The 22,705-nt window shown below is 32.9% G+C and overlaps 1 protein-coding gene across 1 annotated transcript; it reads left to right on the top strand.

Annotated features, from left to right (window-relative positions):
• Positions 1 to 19,342: 19,342 nt before the first annotated feature.
• Positions 19,343 to 20,765, top strand: LOC131173312 (probable LRR receptor-like serine/threonine-protein kinase IRK). Its single transcript, XM_058135444.1, has one exon. It carries the CDS (start codon positions 19,470 to 19,472, stop codon positions 20,625 to 20,627), a length of 1,158 nt encoding a protein of 385 aa, XP_057991427.1. The 5' UTR covers positions 19,343 to 19,469; the 3' UTR covers positions 20,628 to 20,765.
• Positions 20,766 to 22,705: the final 1,940 nt, after the last annotated feature.

Here is a 22,705-nt window from a genome sequence, read left to right as displayed (position 1 = left end):
TTATAGAAATTATATTTAAAATCAATGTCTAAATTCTCTAAGTCAAACGCTCATTTCTATTCAATAATTTTTCCCCAGTTACAGGAGGAGTAATTTTCTCGAGAGTCTAATATGCTCCTTTTCCCGCAGGGTACAACCTTATTAATTAGAAATCTTTATTTATTCATTAGTTTATTTAATTATGCGTTTTATTCTTAGAACTCTGCTATGACACTATTTTAATTAAATTATTATATTATTAATAAATATTAATGGTATTAAATGATTTATGTATGTTGAGTTATCAAGGTTGAGCTGGACTCCCCAGTTGTGGATTTCTGATAGTTGTTGGGTTGAGTTAGGCCCAATCAAATTATAACACTTTATTTCATTTTATTTTGTGTGTTGGGTGTGACGCCCCTTACCCATCTACTGTATAGCCGAGCAAGAAGTCCCACATTCGGTGCCGGAGCACCCTATCTTGTCTTATTATGTTCATTGTAAATTTTTAATATCATTTAAAAAGAGGTAATCCATGTGTAGAATTTATTTTTTTATTTTTATTTTTTTTATATAACTTATTTCTGTGGAAACCCGGACATAGCCTCCTCTGTTTTGTTAGCGTCTGGTGGGTTCCACTAATTACCTGTTAACTTGTTCATATTCATTTCATACATTTCCATATCATATTCTATTGTATCATATCATTCACAATTATTTATGAAATCTCAAAAAGGTATCATCTATTGCATTCATATAGAAATTCATAGATAATAATTTACAAGTTTACTTACAATCTCAAAGTTTAATTACAATCCAAAATGAAATACATCATGTGTTTTTGTACAATGAACAAAAGAACAAAATCTAGATATACATGGGTCCTACCAACAAAATTACAACTGTCGAGGTGACTAGTAGACACTGGTAAATCTGATCGGCCTCTGTATGAGCATTACTACTGCTGCGAGGACTGGTCTCCAATACTTACGAGATGGAAAATCAACGTGCTAAGCATAACGCTTAGTGGTGCATAATTTATAATAACAATAACTAAATAATTGAAATAAAAATTCTATATGGCAATTCATAATTTCTAAGTCTTTTGCATTTTCATTGCACTTTGGAAACAAGTGAAATTATTGGGATCTTTTCTATTTACTTATTGTATATTAAGTCTTAATTAATCATTATCAGTACCCAAGAAGCCTATAACAGATTATAAAAACTGGATACACAGGAGTATACTAGTTAGACAGCCATATGTCTATCCAGTATACGTCGGTCATGTCAGGCATGAAGCCTGCGGGCATGCATTTAAGCCAGATATAATATTAGACACAATGGCCAACGGGCAGACATAAAGCCTATAGAATAATCATGTCAGACAGATTTTATCTGTTAATGATTATTTTTATGGGCAGTACTGCTATCTGCAGTCCCTAATTGGTATACCAATTGATCCAAATTAAATAAATAAGTATAGGTATACTATGGGCAATTAAACATTATTACTTATTTATTTGAAATATTCATGTCACTTATAGTGGGAAAATAGGTCCCACATACTCCTTTCATGTGGTTTAGTGTTTAATGGCTTGTTAGGATTAAATTCCTAACATAAGATAATTTATCTCATGGACCTTTCTTTGGTTTGAGTTTTTGTGTCTTACTTTTACCTATCCATTTGATCAGTTTGCAACCACTATTTGGCCACACTTCTTTTATGGAAGTTGTTCCTCTATATCTTATCTTTATTTTCCCTTTTGAATCATGTCAATTTGATTTTTAGAACTCAAGTTATGTTCGAATAACCATAACTGATTCATTTCTAGATTCTGGTTCCTTAACTAGGCAGCTTTTGGACTTAAATTTTACCTAATTAATGGAACATGTTGCAGTCACTTTTAGGCATAGTGATCTTCATAGAAATTGTTTTCCTATATCTTATGATCATTAAGAAATTTGTATCACAATTTTTCAAATTTTTTGGAATTATTTATGGCCAATTAACTAACATGGACTCATAGACCCTATGCCAACAGGAGTTCAGTTCAAGTCAGTGAATGTGTGACACCCCTTACCCGTGTACAGTATACCCGAGTAAGTAAAGCCACACGGTGTACCGGCACACTCTAATATTCCTCAATTAATTTATACAATGCTTTTGCATATAATTTATGAAATACAATTTATTTAAACCATTTATCAAAAGTATTATTCATTTAAGGTTTCGAAAATTTTAAAGAAAATCCGGCGGAGTACCGGCTAAAAATGGAGAAAACCGTTCTTCGGAACCTGTTAAAAACACTCCCAATATTTTTATTCCATCATCTCAAACTCCAATATCCAATATCTCAACAATATTTCTCAATAGCAAATTCTCAATAATCTTTTCATTTCTCAACATCCATTTCTCATATACAAGCAATAAATACATGCTCAAATTTTTGCATTCATAGTCATAACTTTCATTATTTACATGAACATCAAAATATATTACATGAGTTCAAATACATATGAAAAAGTAAAAATCTGCTACAAAATATCAAAATGACAAAATGACACCTAGTGCCCTACCAATGCACTGCAGGTAGTGAGGTGACACGGACACTGAGCAGAACTGTCAGATGGACTCACCCAGTCTGTGGTCTACTGGGCTCACGATCGGGATCTCCAGTACCTACGCGTGGCAAAAGCAACGCGCTAAGCAATAATGCTTAGTGGTGCAATAATATAATAGAAGAAAATAGCAAGAAAATAAATGTGTATACAATGTGTATGCTTTCTTTGTTTGATCTTGGTATATTCATTAATTCATTAACTTTGTTCACTCTTATTCATTTAGTTGCCCAAGTAACCTACACTAGGCAATGGACTGGATAACGGGTAAACCGCACTGGGTATCTAATACCTCGGTTGTCACACCATCGATCGCATATGCATCACCGGTGTGCAACAGCGACTACTAAGTCGTAATTAATCTCAGGCACAAGGCCAAGTCTCAATGCAAAGTCAGAATGGCTAAAAGCCATGAAATCACAGAATGGCATTTTTGCCATGTGCAGTACTGCTAACTGAACCCTATTGGCATGCCAAACTATCCAAACCAATCTTGTTAGGTATACTAGGGCATTTGAAACTTTTAAATTCTTCAATTTGTGAATTTCAACTTTTTTGGTGTCACTATTCATCATTGGTCAACAAAAATGTTGACTTTTGGAATAAAAATGTGTACATTGACTTTGGCACTCCCAACATACCACATTTGGTGTTTAAAACTTGTTGGCATTAAGTGTTAATACCATTCCAAAGTGAAACTCAAAACAAGCAGAATTTTCAGTTTTGGTGAGTCAACTTCACTGTTCCATTAGACACTGTTACTGTTGGAATTTGAAGAAATGTAAAACATGAAAGTTGTTCCTTATTTTGTCTAGTTGAATTTCCTTTTTTGAATCACTCCATTTGGAGTTTTGTAGCTCCAGATATAGCCCAAAAACCCAAGCTGGCCGGATTGCCAAATCTGCAGATTTACCATATCTACAGTGCATGAACAGTAACTAGAGTCACTTGGTTGGCTGGGTTCTGGCCATAATTTGGGGTAGGTTCCTTCATGAAAGTTGTTTGTGTATGTCTTAACTTATTGCTGTAAACATTTCAGGCCAATTGACCAAATCTACAGTGAGTTATGGCCAAATGAATAGTTACTGTTTATTTGGTCAATTCTGCAGAATTTAGTGCAGGGTATCCGGATTGGGGCCAAGTTTTGGTCCTCTTGCTTTGGTCTTTTGGGCATGGTTTCTTCAGCAAAAATGTGCCATTATAAGCCTAGTTTCATTTCCAATTGGCCAAACTTCAATTGGACTAACACAGCCCAAGTTATGGCAGTGCAAAGGGATTGAATTTTCAGTCCCTATGCTGCTGTCCATAGGCAGATTTCACCTTCACTTTACCATCCAATTTTTCAGTTCTAATTAGGGTCAACCTACCTAAAATGGTCACTAATTGACCATTAAAAAGATCTCTAACCATTTCCTAAGCTAAGTCACAATTTCACCTTTCCAAACCCTAATGTCCAAACCAATTACTCATAAACCTTGATTAACATGCTTAGTTCAATCTCCATGCATATTAATACCTTAACCATGATTTCCAACCACTCTAAGTTTATTAAACAATCAAACTCAATCTCCCATAGGGCTGCCGAAAATTGAAGGTACCCTTAACACATGTGATTTACTTAAATTTCTTAAAATCTCTTAGCTCAAAATGATGTTTTAACTAAAATTAAAAGAATGAGAACAAAAGTGTAGCACTAACCTTGATTGGGCAGAATTTCCAAAGCCCTAAACTTCACTTTCTTCCCTCTTGTTGGCTGCCAAAAACTTCCTTAGGGTGTGTAGATTAATTTTAGTGAAGATGACTTAGGGTTTTGGGGTGAGGTTTGAGAGGTTTGAGAGCTTGAAAATGAAGAAAATGGAGGTTTGGCTATGAAATTTTGAGAGCTACGGGTATGTTTTTGTGGGAGTGGTGGCTGCTGCAAATTTTTGGTGAATTTAGTCTTCATTTAGCCTCTTTTATTGTTTATTTAAATGGTTGTTAAATTATAATTGGTGGAGACTTTCACATGACATCATAATGATGTCATATTTGGCATTTTAGTGTTTTTTCTTTTTCTTTTCATCACTACTCAATTTCAATTTAATTTCTAGTAATATTTCTTCATATTTTACGTTATATTAATTATTTACTCAACTGGACAAGTCGGCCAAAAATCACCTCGGAAGGCGAAATGACCAAAATGCCCTCCGTTTGGCTTAACGGGTCAAAATCGTCTGAACCGATTGAAAAATTTTTCTAGGTATTTTCTTGGCATTCTAATGCCATGGGAACCTCAATTACCCTTCTCTGGAGTCCCAAAAATTATTTTATAATTTTTCCCCCGGGTCTAGGGCTCCTCGTTCAGAACCGCAACTTCCTCGATTACCCATCGCTTGTGCATACTGCTTTACTTGGTTGTATTTTACTTCTAAAATTTTTACTAAGTGTTTCTTATTAATATTTGAGTTAATTATGGTTCTTGACTTTAGTTTAAATATTTTTCCGGACGTTCTAGCTGTCCGGACTGACACCGGTCATCGGAACAGTAGGATGTACGGAGTGGTTACCGGGAGGGTGTTACAACTCTTCCCCTCTAATTTAAATTTCGTCCTCGAAATTTACCTGATGCAAACAGTTGAGGGAACTGTTGCCTCATCGTTTCTTCACTTTCCCAAGTTGCCTCCTCGGTGTTGTGGTGCCTCCAAAGCACTTTCACCAATGGAATCTGCTTGTTTCTCAACTCTTTCACTTCCCGAGCCAAGATCCGTAGAGGTTCTTCTTCATATGTCAAATCCGGTTGTATTTCAATTTCTTCTCTAGAGATGACATGTGAAGGGTCTGAGCGGTATCTTCTGAGCATGGATACATGGAACACATTGTGGATCTTGTCCAGCTTTGGAGGTAAAGCTAGCCTATAGGCCACTGGACCCACACGTTCAATAACTTCATATGGGCCAATAAACCTAGGGCTCAACTTACCTTTTCTTCCAAACCTCAACACTTTCTTCCATGGTGACACCTTGAGGAACACTTTGTCGCCAACCACATATTCTATTTCTTTCCTCTTCAGTCAAGATAAGATTTACTGCATGCGAGGCAACCTTTAAGTTGGCTTTGATTGATTTCACCTTCTCCTCACTGTTTCACTGTGTCCGCCCTACCGCTTGTCTTCGCCCAATTCAGTCCAAAGACACCTGAGTTCTACATTTTCTCCCATACAATTGCTTCATATGGGGCCATTTGGATGCTAGCTTGATAGCTATTGTTGTATGCGACTGCGCGATGGGAGATATCTATCCCAACTTCCCTCAAACTCAATGACACAACTCCTCAGCATATCCTCAAGGACCTGACATATATTTCGTGTTATTGTCATCATTTTAGTTCAATATTTGTATCAATTTCATGGATTACTCTTTCGGATTGCCCATCCGTCTGAGGATGGAAAGCTGTGCTGAAGTGGAGTTGTGTACCCAAGGACTCATGCAACTTCTTCCAAAATCTCGATGTGAACCTTGGGTCTCGGTCAGATATGATGGAAAGTGGGATTCCATGCAGTCTAACTATCTCACTGATATACAATTCTGCTAACCTCTCCAGTGAGTAGTCAGTCCTAACTGGCAGAAAGTGTGCTGACTTCGTCAATCTATCCACTATTACCCATGCTGCATCATATTTCTTCTGGGTGAGAGGTAGACCACTTACAAAATCCATGGTGACCCGATCCCATTTCCATTCAGGTATGCGTATAGGCTGTAGCAAACCCGATGGAACTTGATGTTCTGCCTTAACTTGTTGACATGTCAAGCATTTAGTTACATAGTCACCTATATCCCTCTTCATACCAGGCCACCAATACTGAAGCTTCAGGTCATGATACATCTTTGTACTTCACAGGTGCATAGCATATACACGGTGTGTGCCTCTTTTAGAATCTGGCTTTCAATTCCCCATTATCCGTACACACAGTCTTCCTTTGTAATACTGAGACACCCATCCGCTTTCACCTCATAGTCGATTGCTTTTCCTCCGGGATTTTGCTCATAATAGCCATTAGCTTCTCATCTACCTTCGCCCATCTAAAATCAAGAAAGGTGTTTGGCCTCACTTGCAACTCAGCCAAGATAACTCCATCACGAACCAAAGATAGACGGGCATTCAATGATCTCAGAGCTGTGATAGATTTTCTGCTCAAAGCATCAGCAACTACATTTGCCTTCCCAGGATGGTAGTCAATTACACAATCATAATCCTTCAGGAACTCAATCCATCGCCTATGTCTAAGGTTGAGCTCCTTCTGGGTTGGCAAGTATTTCAGGCTTTTGTGGTCTGTGTAAATGTAGCACTTTTCCCCATACAAGTAATGCCTCCATATCTTCAGTGCGAAGATAATTGCTGCAAGCTCTAGATCATGGGTAGGGTAGTTCTGTTCATGTGGCCTTAGCTGTTTGGAAGCATAGGCGATCACTTTCCCCTCTTGCATCAATACACACCCTAACCCATTATGTGAGGCATCACTATAGACCACAAAGTCCTTTCCGGACACTGGCTGTGTTAACACTGGTGCCTCTGTCAACATAGCCTTCAACCTCTCAAAACTGGTCTGACATTTGTCATTCCGGTCAAATCTGACATTCTTGTATAACAACTTGGTCATTGGAGCAGCTATTAGGGAAAATCCCTTCACAAATCTTCTGTAATACCCAGCTAGCCCCAAGAAGCTTCTGAACTCAGTTGTGTTTCTGGGAGGCTTCCATTCCATCACTGCTTCTATTTTCTTGGGATCCACCCTAATCCCATCAGCTGACACTATGTGTCCAAGGAATGCAATCTCATTCAGCCAAAAGTCACACTTGGACAACTTAGCATACAGCTTCTTTTCCCGCAGGGTTTGCAGAACAATCCTCAAATGTTCATCATGTTCTTCCCTGGTCTTGGAGTACACCAGAATGTCATCAATAAAAACCACTACGAACCGATCTAGGTATGGATGGAAGATACGGTTCATAAGGTCCATGAACGCCTTGGTGCATTTGTTAGGCCAAAGGGCATCACCGAAACTCATAATGCCCATACCGGTCCCGAATGCGCCTTGGGCACATCTACATCTTTCACCCTCGGTGATGATACCTTGATCCGAGATCAATCTTAGAAAATACTTCGCTCCCTTCAACCGATCAAACAGATCATCAATTCTAGGCAACGGATACTTGTTCTTCATACCACTTTATTCAACCGCAAGAATCAATACAAAGCCTCAAAGTCCCATCCTTCTTCTTTACAAACGACCGAGCTCCCCATGGTGACACAGGGCGTATGAACCCCTTATCAAGCAACTCTTGCAACCGAAGTTTTCAACTCTCTCAATTCGATGGGTGTCATCCTATAAGGAGCAATGGAAATGGGTGCTGATCTTACAGTTGTCTCAATGGCAAATTCAACTTCCCTTTCTGGTGGCAAACCAGGCAACTCTTCAGGAAATACCTCTGGGAAGTCTCTCACTGTGGGTATGTCACTCAGGTTTGGCTTAGCACGCCTAGTATCCACCACATGTGCTAGGTAGGCTTCATGCCTTTTCTCATCATTCTCCTTGCAACAGTGGCTGAGATAACATTGGACAGAAAATCTGTCCTTTCCCCCACAACTGTGATCTCATTATCCTCTGAAGTTTTTAGAGAAATTCTCTTCAACTTGCAATCAACTATTGCCTGATGACGTGACAACAGTCCATTCCCAATATCACGTCAAACTCATGGAAGGGTAACTCAATTAGGTGCCAAGAATTCATACCCTTGAATTCTTAACGGCAACCCTTGTATACTTTATTCACCACTACACTGTGGCCCAAAGGATTAGTGACCATAATGTCTTGGTCACTCTCCCCTATCAGTATCCACATTTAAACGGGTATGTTGATGAAAATGTAGGAAATAGTGGATCCTGGATCCACCAATGCATGCACAGGAGTATTGTAGAGGAGAACGCACTCGATGACGCCCGGCATCTTGCTCCTCCTGAGCTCTCTAGGCATAATTTCTGGCAGGTGGTCTGTTATCTGGCCTCTCTGCTGGCTCAGATGCGGGCCTCTGAGATGGTCCCACAGCTTCGGATTTACCAGACCTTCTACCCCTTAGTGGTGCAGGCAGTGCATGTCTGCTTGTGTTGGAGCAGCTCTAGTAGTTCTGCGTGGACAGTTCCTTAACTGATGCTCTGTTGACCCACACCTCAAGCAAGCACCAGTCACTCTCCAACACTCCCCCTTATGCCATTTTTGACAGTGTGGACATGCAGAAGATGCCGGGGCTGGTCCCCTGAACCCCATCCCTGGAGAGCTGCCCACTGATGGTGTGGACTGACCTCTCCTAGGGGTGAATCGTGGCTGGGCCCCGAGGACCGACCACGCCCCGTGGCTGACCCAAACTCTGTGCAGGAGGACCCTTGAACTTCTTCCCTGATGCAGGAGCTGAACTAGACTGACCCGGTCCCCTCTTCTGTTGTCTCTCTCTTCTAGTCCACTCATTAATTCTTACTTTTTCCACCTTTATTGCAGCTTCCACTAACTTGGTAAATTCGGTGATTCCCAAGGCAGTGAGCTGGATCTTGATGTTGTCATTTAGTCCCTCTTCAAATCTCTTGCATCTTTCAGCTTCATTTGGGACTATCTCCCTTCCATAGCGGCTTAATCGGACGAATTCTTTCTCATACTCAGCCACTGACAACTGTCTCTGCCTCAGGTTAATAAATTCTCTTCTTCTCTCTTCCAGGTATACAGTACCCACATACTTCTTTTTGAACTCAGAGAGAAAGAAGTCCCATGTCATAACTTCTGGCTGCACTTCACTGGATACCGTGTCCCACCATTCATATGCATCATCTTGCAGTAAAGAGATGGCAGCTTCCAGGTTTTGCTCTGGAGTGCAGTGGAGTTGTTTTAGTACTCTACGCTCGCTCAACCAATTCTCTACCGCAACAGAGTCATCATCTCTATTGCCATAGAAATCCACTGCCCAAAATTTTCTTAACCATTCCAGGTGTGATTTCTGCAGTGGAGCTGGTTGTGGTGGTGGTGCTGGCATTACACCGGCCATTTGTATAAAGAATTCGGCAATTTGTCAAACATGGCCTGTGGAGGCTGAGCAGGCTCTGCTTGAGCTGGCGGAGCAGATTCTCTCATGCCCCCAGTCTCAGCTGCTGCAGGTGGAGCATGACTCTCCACTTCCTCCTCGACGGCTCTGTGAGATGAGGGATCCATATCCTATTCAAAATAAGAAAAATAAACAGATCTGTGTTAGTGTCACCTCGACTCTTACAAATGCAATTCATGGTATGGACTCAATCTAGGCCCAGAAACGCCTAAACCGTGCTCTGATACCACTAAATGTGACACCCCTTACCCGTGTACAGTATACCCGAGTAAGTAATGCCACACGGTGTACCGGCACACTCTAATATTCCTCAATTAATTTATACAATGCTTTTGCATATAATTTATGAAATACAATTTATTTAAACCATTTATCAAAAGTATTATTCATTTAAGGTTCCGAAAATTTTAAAGAAAATCCGGCGAAGTACCGGCTAAAAATGGAGAAAACCGTTCTTCGGAACCTGTTAAAAACACTCCCAATATTTTTATTCCATCATCTCAAACTCCAATATCCAAATCTCAACAATATTTCTCAATAGCAAATTCTCAATAATCTTTTCATTTCTCAACATCCATTTCTCATATACAAGCAATAAATACATGCTCAAATTTTTGCATTCATAGTCATAACTTTCATTATTTACATGAACATCAAAATATATTACATGAGTTCAAATACATATGAAAAAGTAAAAATCTGCTACAAAATATCAAAATGACAAAATGACACCTAGTGCCCTACCAATGCACTGCAGGTAGTGAGGTGACACGGACACTGAGCAGAACTGTCAGATGGACTCACCCAGTCTGTGGTCTACTGGGCTCACGATCGGGATCTCCAGTACCTACGCGTGGCAAAAGCAACGCGCTAAGCAATAATGCTTAGTGGTGCAATAATATAATAGAAGAAAATAGCAAGAAAATAAATGTGTATACAATGTGTATGCTTTCTTTGTTTGATCTTGGTATATTCATTAATTCATTAACTTTGTTCACTCTTATTCATTTGGTTGCCCCAAGTAACCTACACTAGACGACTGGACTGGATAACGGGTAAACTGGCACTGGGTATCTAATACCTCGGGCCGTCACACCATCGGTCGCATATGCATCACCCGGTGTGCAACAGAACAGCTACCAAGCTGTAAATAATCTCAGGCACAAGGCCAAGTCTCAATGCAAAGTCAGAATGGCTAAAAGCCATGAAATCACAGAATGGCATTTTTGCCATGTGCAGTACTGCTAACTGAACCCTATTGGCATGCCAAACTATCCAAACCAATCTTGTTAGGTATACTAGGGCATTTGAAACTTTTAAATTCTTCAATTTGTGAATTTCAACTTTTTTGGTGTCACTATTCATCATTGGTCAACAAAAATGTTGACTTTTGGAATAAAAATGTGTACATTGACTTTGGCACTCCCAACATACCACATTTGGTGTTTAAAACTTGTTGGCATTAAGTGTTAATACCATTCCAAAGTGAAACTCAAAACAAGCAGAATTTTCAGTTTTGGTGAGTCAACTTCACTGTTCCATTAGACACTGTTACTGTTGGAATTTGAAGAAATGTAAAACATGAAAGTTGTTCCTTATTTTGTCTAGTTGAATTTCCTTTTTTGAATCACTCCATTTGGAGTTTTGTAGCTCCAGATATGGCCCAAAAACCCAAGCTGGCCGGATTGCCAAATCTGCAGATTTACCATATCTACAGTGCATGAACAGTAACTAGAGTCACTTGGTTGGCTGGGTTCTGGCCATAATTTGGGGTAGGTTCCTTCATGAAAGTTGTTTGTGTATGTCTTAACTTGTTGCTGTAAAAATTTCATGCCAATTGACCAAATTTACAGTGAGTTATGGCCAAATGAACAGTTACTGTTCATTTGGTCAATTCTGCAGAATTCAGTGCAGGGTATCCGGATTGGGGCCAAGTTTTGGTCCTCTTGCTTTGGTCTTTTGGGCATGGTTTCTTCAGCAAAAATGTGCCATTATAAGCCTAGTTTCATGTCCAATTGGCCAAACTTCAATTGGACTAACACAGCCCAAGTTATGGCAGTGCAAAGGGACTGAATTTTCAATCCCTATGCTGCTGTCCATAGGCAGATTTCACCTTCACTTTACCATCCAATTTTTCAGTTCTAATTAGGGTCAACCTACCTAAAATGGTCACTAATTGACCATTAAAAAGTTCTCTAACCATTTCCTAAGCTAAGTCACAATTTCACCTTTCCAAACCCTAATGTCCAAACCAATTACTCATAAACCTTGATTAACATGCTTAGTTCAATCTCCATGCATATTAATACCTTAACCATGATTTCCAACCACTCTAAGTTTATTAAACAATCAAACTCAATCTCCCATAGGGCTGCCAAAAATTGAAGATACCCTTAACACATGTGATTTACTTAAATTTCTTAAAATCTCTTAGCTCAAAATGATGTTTTAACTAAAATTAAAAGAATGAGAACAAAAGTGTAGCACTAACCTTGATTGGGCAGAATTTCCAAAGCCCTAAACTTCACTTTCTTCCCTCTTGTTGGCTACCAAAAACTTCCTTAGGGTGTGTAGATTAATTTTAGTGAAGATGACTTAGGGTTTTGGGGTGAGGTTTGAGAGGTTTGAGAGCTTGAAAATGAAGAAAATGGAGGTTTGGCTATGGAATTTTGAGAGCTACGGGTATGTTTTTGTGGGAGTGGTGGCTGCTGCAAATTTTTGGTGAATTTAGTCTTCATTTAGCCTCTTTTATTGTTTATTTAAATGGTTGTTAAATTATAATTGGTGGAGACTTTCACATGACATCATAATGATGTCATATTTGGCATTTTAGTGTATTTTCTTTTTCTTTTTATCACTACTCAATTTCAATTTAATTTCTAGTAATATTTCTTCATATTTTACGTTATATTAATTATTTACTCAACTGGACAAGTCGGCCAAAAATCACCTCGGAAGGCGAAATGACCAAAATGCCCTCCGTTTGGCTTAACGGGTCAAAATCGTCTGAACCGATTGAAAAATTTTTCTAGGTATTTTCTTGGCATTCTAATGCCATGGGAACCTCAATTACCCTTCTCTGGAGTCCCAAAAATTATTTTATAATTTTTCCCCGGTCTAGGGCTCCTCGTTATAGAACCGCAACTTCCTCCTGCTACCCATCGCTTGTGCACCGACTCGTTTTACTTGGTTGTATTTTACTTCTAAAATTTTTACTAAGTGTTTCTTATTAATATTTGAGTTAATTATGGTTCCTGACTTTAGTTTAAATATTTTTCCGGACTAGTTAGCTGTCCTAGACTCATGACCCTATGCCAAGAGGGATGTTCAATTCAGGAGGTCAGTGAATGCAAGTTAATTTTTGAGGTTCTTACATTCATAATTTGAGGAAAGTTTCTAAAACAAAGTTGTAGCCTTGTTTCTTATGTTTCTGGAAAGGTATGGCTCATCCCAATTGGATTTTTCTATTGGGAGATATGACTAAAAGACTGTTCTGGGGTCAAATAAAATTTGATCAGATTCTAGGTTTTGATGTATTGAATTGTTCTAACAATTTAACCTAGTTCTGTTGATTTCTGGGTTTTGGTCAAACTACCAATTTGGTAGATCTGTGTCTTGTGGACATTTTTCCACTGGTTTCATTACATTTGAGTTCTTGTAGACTAAGTTATGGCAATTTTGCTAAAACTGGTCGGGTAAGTTTATGTCCAGCAGTTTCTGGATAACCTAATTCTGGACAGTTTTGTGACCCAACTTGGCCCAGCAATTTAGTTTGGTTTAAGGCATTTTTGGGTTCTGTGGTCTTCATGAAAATTGTAGCCCTATATCTAATCTTTCCAATGATATAAAATTCAGGTCAGGTCATTTAGACCAGTATAGAGAAAGTTATGACCAAATGAATATGAACTGTTCATTTGGTCATTTTCTGAGTTTTATACAGGGTCATCCGGATTTGGACAGAAAATTTGTCAAGATTTTGAAGAAATTTGGGCACGGTGTCTTCATGAAAAATGGGCTATTTTGGGTCTAGTTTCACTTCCAATTGGCCTTATACCAATTAAAGTCATATAATTTCAGTTATGGTTCATCAAACACACTAGACTCATTGAGTCCCAAACTTGCAGAAAAATCACTCCCAATTTTTCAATTTCCTCCAACTCTCTTACTTCAATTTGACATTTATGGCACTTCTAAATATCATCAACACATCTCAACAATCCCAATTGCAAGGTATAATACAAAAGTACCAAAGTTAGGTCAAACCCTAACTCACAATTTCAATCTCATGAAATCTCAACGTAATTCAACTTCTAATACTTATAAATACATAAATCAACATCACTAAATCAATTTATATATATTAAAGTCATCAAAGGCCATCACTTACCATAAGTACCGAAAATTCACTCCCCTCATAACTCATCAATTTCTTTTAATTTCTTGTAAATTTCACTTCATCTTAACCTTAATTCAAGGATTAATAAAGTGAAAAAGGAATATTAGGCACTAACCTCTTGTGACTCAACTTCAAACTTCCCAAAACTTCAAATTTCCTTCTTCTTGTGGCTACCTAGAGCTTCTTTGTGGTGTGGGTTAACTTTTTAATGAACAGGGCTGAGGGTTTTGTGTGGAGGAAGCTTGGGAAATCAAGCTTCAAGAAAGCAAAAATGGAGGGGAAGAGAGCAACAATGGTGCCAGCTAAGGGAGAGAGAAGAGGAAGAAGAAGATGGCTTGGTAGGTAGGTTTTGTCATCTTGTGTTTATTTATATACGTATACTTATTGTACTTTAAATTTTTATAATTTCATAATTCTTTTTCTTCTTCTTTTCTTCTCATTTTCCTAATTCAAATTCATAAATTTTAATTTATGTTAATTATTTTATTCTCTCAAATTTTATTTTGACATTTAGGTCAAAATTCACCTTTGGGGGTGAAATGACCAAAATGCCCTTAATAGTGCATATCGGGTTATTTTTATTATTTTTGTACTAATTAATAAATTCTCTTAATTTTATTTTATTTTCTCTAAATTTTCTTTAACATCTTTGATGTCATTTTTACCTAAATAAACCTTTAATTAGGTCTCAAAATTATTTCCTACATTTTGTTAAATTTTCTTAACATTTATTCCATCAACTTATGCCTCCTCACTATAGTTTAAGTGTAATTCCAGACATTCTGACTATCCGAATAGACATTAGTCGTCGAAACAGTAGAATGTACGGACTACCTACGATGAAGGTGTTACATTGGGCCTTGACATTGGGTCTGGTTATAGGTTAGTGAGTAGTAAGACTTCCTACGGTCTTTGGAGGATTGAAGCTGGCCTAAAACCTAGTACCGGTCTAGCCCGTAGAATCAAATCGTAACATTTTACATCTAAAAATTTAAAATTAGCTATAAGTTTTTTTTAATCAACAATAATAATTACTTTATTATTTTATAATTGCAATTTTAAAGTTATTTAATTATTTTTTAAAGATTTAATTATTTTCTTATTTCAATAATAAAACAAGTAATATAATATAATAAATCAATACTTATATATTTATTTTAATAATAAAATAAATAATATAATATATTAAATCGGTAATTATATATTTATTTTAATAATATAATAAATGATATAATATATTAAATTAAAAATTATATATTTAATTTAATAATAAAATAAATAATATAACATAATAAATTTATAATTTTATTTTTATTTCAATAATAAAATAAATTATATGATATATATTCTTATTAATCATTTTACATATCAACAGCAAAAACTTAACATAGTTTTACCAAACGTTAACATAAATCAGCTATCAGCTATTAGCCATTAATTAACAATAACAGCTATTAGCCAATAATTATCAATTATATCTAACAGTTAAACCGAACAAATCCTTGATAAAGGCATCAAACAACTACTATTTAACTGGTACACCTCTTGAAGTACTATTACATTTTAAAAAGTTTTGAAAATAGAATTGTTCTTAATCAACTGTTATTATTTTAAGATAAAAATAATACTTTAACCTCTTTTGTAATATATTTCTATATTATTAGAAATATATATTATCTATATTTTCTTATATTATTTAATTTTTATTTATTTATTTTAATAATAAAATAAATATATATAATATTATAGATTTATTTTAATAATAAAATAAATTATATATATATATTTATTAATCATTTTATGTATCAATAATAACAATTAGATAAAATTTTGATAAATATGCAATATAAATTAATTATCATTAATTATTAATTATTAGATATATTAGGTGGTTAAATCAATCTGCCTAAATTTAATAATGGAATGTCCCAAAAGTAGGCTAAAAATCTATACACAGATTTAGTAAGGCAGTCATGTGGTTGAAAGTAGAAGGTAAAAGCGGATGTTGGGATCTACCTTCTCCGCTCAACAACCCACCCACTGCTCCATGATGTTGGAATCCTTCGCAGGTCCACATCCAATGTAAAAGCAAACTTTTTTTTTTTTTGACAATTGAATATAATTTATATTTAATTAAATTCAAGATTTTATTATTTTGAAAACTATTTTAATATTTTGAACTAAATTTTGTTTATTAAAAGTAAACTTTTTCATTACTTCCTCAATTTTGAAAATAATATATTTTTTATTTTGGAATTTAAAATTTTAATTTTTTAAAGATAAAATATTTTTTACAATATCATTTAAAAATATATGTATATTATAAGGAATTATTCAAATAAAAATTTATTTACTAATTAAATTAATTTTATATTTTTATTTTAATAGAATAATTAAATATTTAAATTATTTTTTTAATTGGACACTAACAACAAATTGTTAAATTTTTATATGGAAAACCTATCAATTAACAGAATTAAATTCTAGAAATCAATTAATATAATTTTAGAAAATAATAACATATTAATAAATAATTATAATATTAAAAAAATTAAATTGTAATTTTCTATTATTTAATGTAAAATTCTATTAATAAGAAGTAAAAAATTCATTTCATTGCATATTTATATTTAATTAATCGATCATATGAAATATGCAATTCTCTTTCAAAAATTTATCTTTATTAGGCAAAAATATATAACTATACCTAATGCAAATTTTGCTATAATTACCATAAATTGTCAATTTTCATACAAGGCTTGGGATGTTCTTGTATTGAAATCAGTACACCAGTTTTTAATAATTATTTTTTAACCCTAAATAAAAAAAAATCTTTATTAAACATGGCAGCAGTTATCTAATATAATATTTGTTATCCAATTAAATAAGTGGTACCACAACAACTTGAAATTTTTTTATCTAATTATTTAGCAGACTTATATGATTTAAAAAAATAATATAATGTAAGATCTCCTACATGTATTAATGATTAATAGCAAGATGATCTTGTTTTATATATATTTAGAGGGTATTTATCTTAACTTATAAGTTAATTAAATCATTTTATAAGTTCTAAAAATAGATTAAATTATTTATTTATAATAATTTTTAAAATTAAGAATTGAGTTTATAAGTTAAAAAAAATAAAATTTTTTATTTTGGTATTTATAAATTCTATACTTGTAAGCAAGTTTGACTACATATTTTATTGTATTATCCTCAATTTATTTTAAAAATTTTATCATAAATCTCATTGAATATCTTTTTTATCATTTTAATAATAAATATGTTAATAAATTATTTTTTTACTAAATTAAACCAAATAGGATAAAAGTTGAGAGTTCTCAATTTCTAAAATAATTTGAATAGTTTGGACTTATTATTATTATTATTATTGTTATTATTATTATTATAGTTTAAACTCTTTATCTATTGCACTACAAGATAGATGATTAAGTGTATATTAACTCTTAAATTATTAATTTAATAATTGAAAATTACTTTTTGATATTATAACTCAATGTCATATTCATTTATTTAATTATGGAGGTTTGGTGTAGAAAGCAGTTTTGTTGATGTCACAAGTCAACATTAGCTTAACTGCAATTGTTAATAATGGGAAAAGAAGTGTTCTCCAAGCAAACAAACTTTATCATGACTAAGAAAAATTTTATTGTATTATAATGATAAATTTTATTGTATTATAATGATTTAATTTTAACTACTTGTTGATTATTTCTCTTTTTCATCATAAAAGAAGAATATATAATTTTATTAAAATAAATAAATAGAAAGACTTAAATTTAAAACTTTCTCACTCTTTAACACATGAAAACAGAATAATCAGATTATTTCTAATTGATAATATAGAAGTGTAATTGAATGTATATAATTTATTTTTTCAATTTATTAAAATTTATTTTAATTGATGTGTATATAATTTATTCATTCTTAGATCACTCATACCAAAATTTTTAATATATATATATATATATGTTAATTTATTTCAAATTGTAATGTGAACAGTGTTAAATAATTTAAGTATTTATATTTAATTAATAAAAAGTTATTATAATATATATATAATATTTATTTATTTACTTAATATAATATTTTTAAAAATTAATGAATTTTAGATGGATGGTATTAGTAAAATCCAGAGTTATAAATTTTGAATTTGAATTCTAATTATAATCCATTGTATTTAAAAAAATAATATTATATTATTGCCTATCAAAATATAAATATAAAATTGTGTCTTTTTTAGATAATTAATATCATAACCTTAAAAAAAGCTTTTTCTCTATATTAATTTTTTAAAAACAAAAGACAAATATCTATTCAAATGATAATCTTCAATATTATAAAATTTTGTGAAAGATAAATTACCATACTCATTGTATACAAAATTGTATTTCATTATAATTTCTCACCACATATTTCTTTTATTAAAATAAGAGTGTGAGATGTAATTAAGGGTCTATTGAAACAGCTAAGGAGAAAAAAAAACTTTTTAAAATATATTAATTAAAAAGTATTAAAAATTAATTTAAATTAATTTTAATATTTAAAATATCAAAATAGAAAAGCAATTATTTTCAAATTGTTTTTTAAGTAAAATCTAAATAATTTCTTTTGAAAAAAACGGTTTAAGTAATCAAATCACAGTGGCAAACAAATACTAAAGTAGATTAACGTTAAAATATTTATTTTATTTATTTAACATTAACTAAAAATAATTTTTATAATATTAAATTAAAATTTATTAATTAAAATATATTTTATAAATATAAAATATAAATATTTTTTTGTCAAACAAACAAAACTTACGCACAATTATTTTATTAAATGCATTCAGAGTACAAAGTACTGGTGCTCTTTATATTCACATAAATAGAGGTCCCTCCATAAATTGCGAGGAGAGAATTTTATATTTATAAAAGCCATGATTTGAATGTATTGTATAATTTATCATCTTAAATTAGTGAAAATTTTTTATTTAAATTTAATTTATTATCTATCTAATCTACAGTAAAATTTAACTATCAAGTGATAAGTATATCTATTATACTTTAAAAAAAGTTATATTTGATTTTAAAAAAATATTATTAAAAAAATAATCAACAATTCCAAATGTAAAACAAATTTAAAAAAACAAATAAGATTTATATATTTATACTTTCTTCCAAGTTAGGTAATTTTTTTCCCTTAAACCAACCAAAAGTATTGTTGAGGGGGAAAAAAAATCCAGCTCCGACTCCAGGATAAGTCCTTTCTAGATCTCCACTTCCACATTATTCCTTTGCCACTCTTCTCTACCATAACCTCTATTCACTTTCTACCGAAAAATGTTCAAATTTCTCCACTTTCTTCTTTTCTTGTTTCTCTTCATGTCCAGAAATTTCCTGATTTTTGCTCTCACTTCACCACAGGACATCTCTGCTCTCAAGGCCTTTAAAGCTTCCATCAAGCCACGTTCCATCCCATCATGGTCCTGCCTTGCCTCCTGGGACTTCACCACCGATCCATGTGCCTCCCCTCGCCGGACCCACTTCACCTGCGGCATCACCTGCTCCTCTGACCCAACCCGAGTCACCCAACTCACTCTAGACCCTGTTGGCTACTCAGGTCAGCTTACCCCACTTGTTTCTCAACTCAGTAACCTCACTGTTCTTGACCTCTCTGATAACAACTTTTTTGGTCCTATCCCATCCTTCATTTCCTTTCTTTTTAACCTCCAGACGTTGACTCTCCATTCCAACTCGTTCTCTGGCTCACTCCCTAACTTCATCACCAACCTTAAATCCCTTGAAGTTTTGGACCTTTCGCGTAATTCCTTATCTGGGTATCTCCCAAAAGGCATGAATTCAATGTCTAGTTTAAGGAGACTCGATCTTAGTTACAATAAGCTAACTGGGTCTCTACCAAAACTACCTCCCAACTTGCTAGAACTAGCTTTAAAGAGCAATTCTTTATCTGGGTCATTATCAAAATGGTCCTTTGACGGGTTAACTCAGTTGGCAGTGGTGGAACTTAGCGAGAACTCATTAACCGGGGCAATAGAACCCTGGTTCTTTGCCTTGCCAGCGCTTCAACAGGTAGATTTAGCCAATAACAGCCTGACACGCATCGAGATCTCCAAACCTGCAAATGGCTACAGCGACCTGGTGGCGATTGATCTCGGGTTCAACAAAATCGAGGGACACGCCCCCGTGAATTTCTCAGCTTATCCGCAGCTGTCGTCTTTGTCACTGAGATACAATCGGCTACGTGGCAAGATTCCATTGGAGTACAGTAAGAAGAAGAGTTTGAGAAGGCTGTTCTTGGACGGGAATTTCTTGATTGGAAAGCCGCCGTTGGGGTTTTTCGCCGGTGAGGTGCATATCACCGGTAGCTTGGGGAATAATTGTTTACAAGGATGTCCAGGTTCGTCTCCGCTGTGTACGCCTTCACAAAAGCCTAGTTCTATATGCAAGCAAGCTTATGGTGGAAGACGAAGGGCTTAGTGTGTCGTCTGTTCATAATATTTTTGAAAAAAATAATAATATGTATTTTAAAAAATACTAAATTCTTATGGCAAATGATATCGGTAACAGACAGCACTCTAATCACTTACAAAATTACACTATCTTCGTCTATTTTTATGTGATAATTTAAATAATAAGTAAATTATTTAAATTATAATAAAATATTTTTATATTTAATTGAATTTTTTAATTTTATCTAATTAGAAGAAATAAAATGTTAATATGAATTTTAAAAAAATTATGTGAATAATTATTATATTTAATAAATAAAAAATAAAATAAAAAATTAATATTTTTAATCTTTTTAAATAATAAAAAAATATAAATAAAAAAGGATTAATAATTAGTTTGAGTATTATTAATTAAATCTTGATTTTTAATTTCATTTTGAGGGTAAATTTTATTGTTTATTTTTTATTTTTTAATTTTAAATAATTATTAAAAAAAAATTTATATTTTAATTTTATTTTATAAAAAAATCTCTCTAATCTATAATAATAGATTTTTCAAATTAAATTTTTTTAAATTATAGTATAACGTCTGTTACATTAATATTTTCTAATAAAAAATAAATAATTTATTTTTATAAAAAATAAATTATTGTGATAGTATTAATATTTTTATTTTAGGCATAAATAATAATTAAAATAATTGTTGTATTTTGCGTGTAAGAGAAAAAAAATTAATAATTTTTTTAACTTAAAAATTTATTATAATATGTTAGAAGATTTTTTTATAAAATAAAAATAAAATTTAAAATTTTTTTAATAACAAATTAAAATTATGAAGTGAGATGTAATATAATGTCACGTGCAGTTGTCCAGGAAATTTGGCATCATAAAGAGAGGTTATAGAAAGCCGACATCATTGCAAAATTTTAGAATATGCTACGATAATTGATGATAGTATGATAATGAATAAACACTCCTTCAGTTTTTGGAGTATGCTCTTTGGAAATGAAAGAAAATTGACTCTGCCCAACAGGTTTTGGTAAGCTATAATATCTCTAATTCTTATTAATTATAGTTGAATTTTATAAAAAATATTTTAAATATATTAAATTAATATAAAAAAATTAAATATTTCTTTAAAATTATTCATAAAAAAAATTAATTTTAATACACGAAATTTAATTGAAAATATTCATAAATAGTAAAAAAATAAAGGAAAATTGATTCTTTCTAATTATATATTAGGATTATTCAATCCCTAAATGACGTATATTTATTTTTCTATGTTTTTACTAAATTAATCATAACAACTTTTATTTTCTTTCTTCAAACAACAACATTTACAAATATTTATTGCAAGCATGGTGAATGTTTATAGTTATGTGATTTTTATCTATAAAAAAATTATTTTTTTATATACTTTTTGCAATAAAAAAAATTTACATATTAAAAAAATTTAAAATACAAATAGATTTAAAAAGACACGACATAAATATTTATTCTCAATATCAAAACTGAGTTTATCTCTTAAAAATGTAATAGGTCAATGCTTGTTAGTAAATAATTATTAATTTAAATTTAAATATAGTAATAATATATATATAAATAAATAAATAGTTAAAATAAGAAAAAACATAATAGATTATGAAAATTTATTTAGTATAAATTAATTTTACATAATATGATATATATTTCTTTTTTAAAAAATCCAAAACAGGTTCAACCGTAGCAAATCCTTCATTGGACGGTGGGCAATTGTCCCCATGGTTTTTTAAAGTTTTGCGTTGAGTTTATATTTTAATAAATTTATCCTCTTTACTTCTTTTTATTTTATTCACTTATTTAAATTTATTTTAAATTTTATTTTATTTATAATATTATCATTTTTATTTTTTAAATGTATATATATATGCGCGCGCGTTTTGTGTCCGTTACCCCGTCATTATAACAAAACTGAGGCGCAGATTTCACTGTACAGCGCCTTGGATCGACCGTAAATAAAAAAGTAGACTGACAAAATGTCAGGAGTAGGGAGAACTTTTGTTTTTTTAAGACTGAATTAATATTAATAAGGAGTTTTATTAAAATGAAATTATAAGTTTATTT

Source organism: Hevea brasiliensis, chromosome 14 (assembly GCF_030052815.1).
Source record: "Hevea brasiliensis isolate MT/VB/25A 57/8 chromosome 14, ASM3005281v1, whole genome shotgun sequence".
In the NCBI taxonomy this organism is placed as follows: domain Eukaryota; kingdom Viridiplantae; phylum Streptophyta; class Magnoliopsida; order Malpighiales; family Euphorbiaceae; genus Hevea; species Hevea brasiliensis.
Note: the sequence above shows the minus strand (reverse complement) of the source record. Positions and strands in the feature narration are given on the sequence as shown.

Bases quoted from the DNA above. Each gene is read 5' to 3' on its own strand.
- LOC131173312 (XM_058135444.1), top strand. From the start codon at position 19,470: ATGTTCAAATTTCTCCACTTTCTTCTTTTCTTGTTTCTCTTCATGTCC.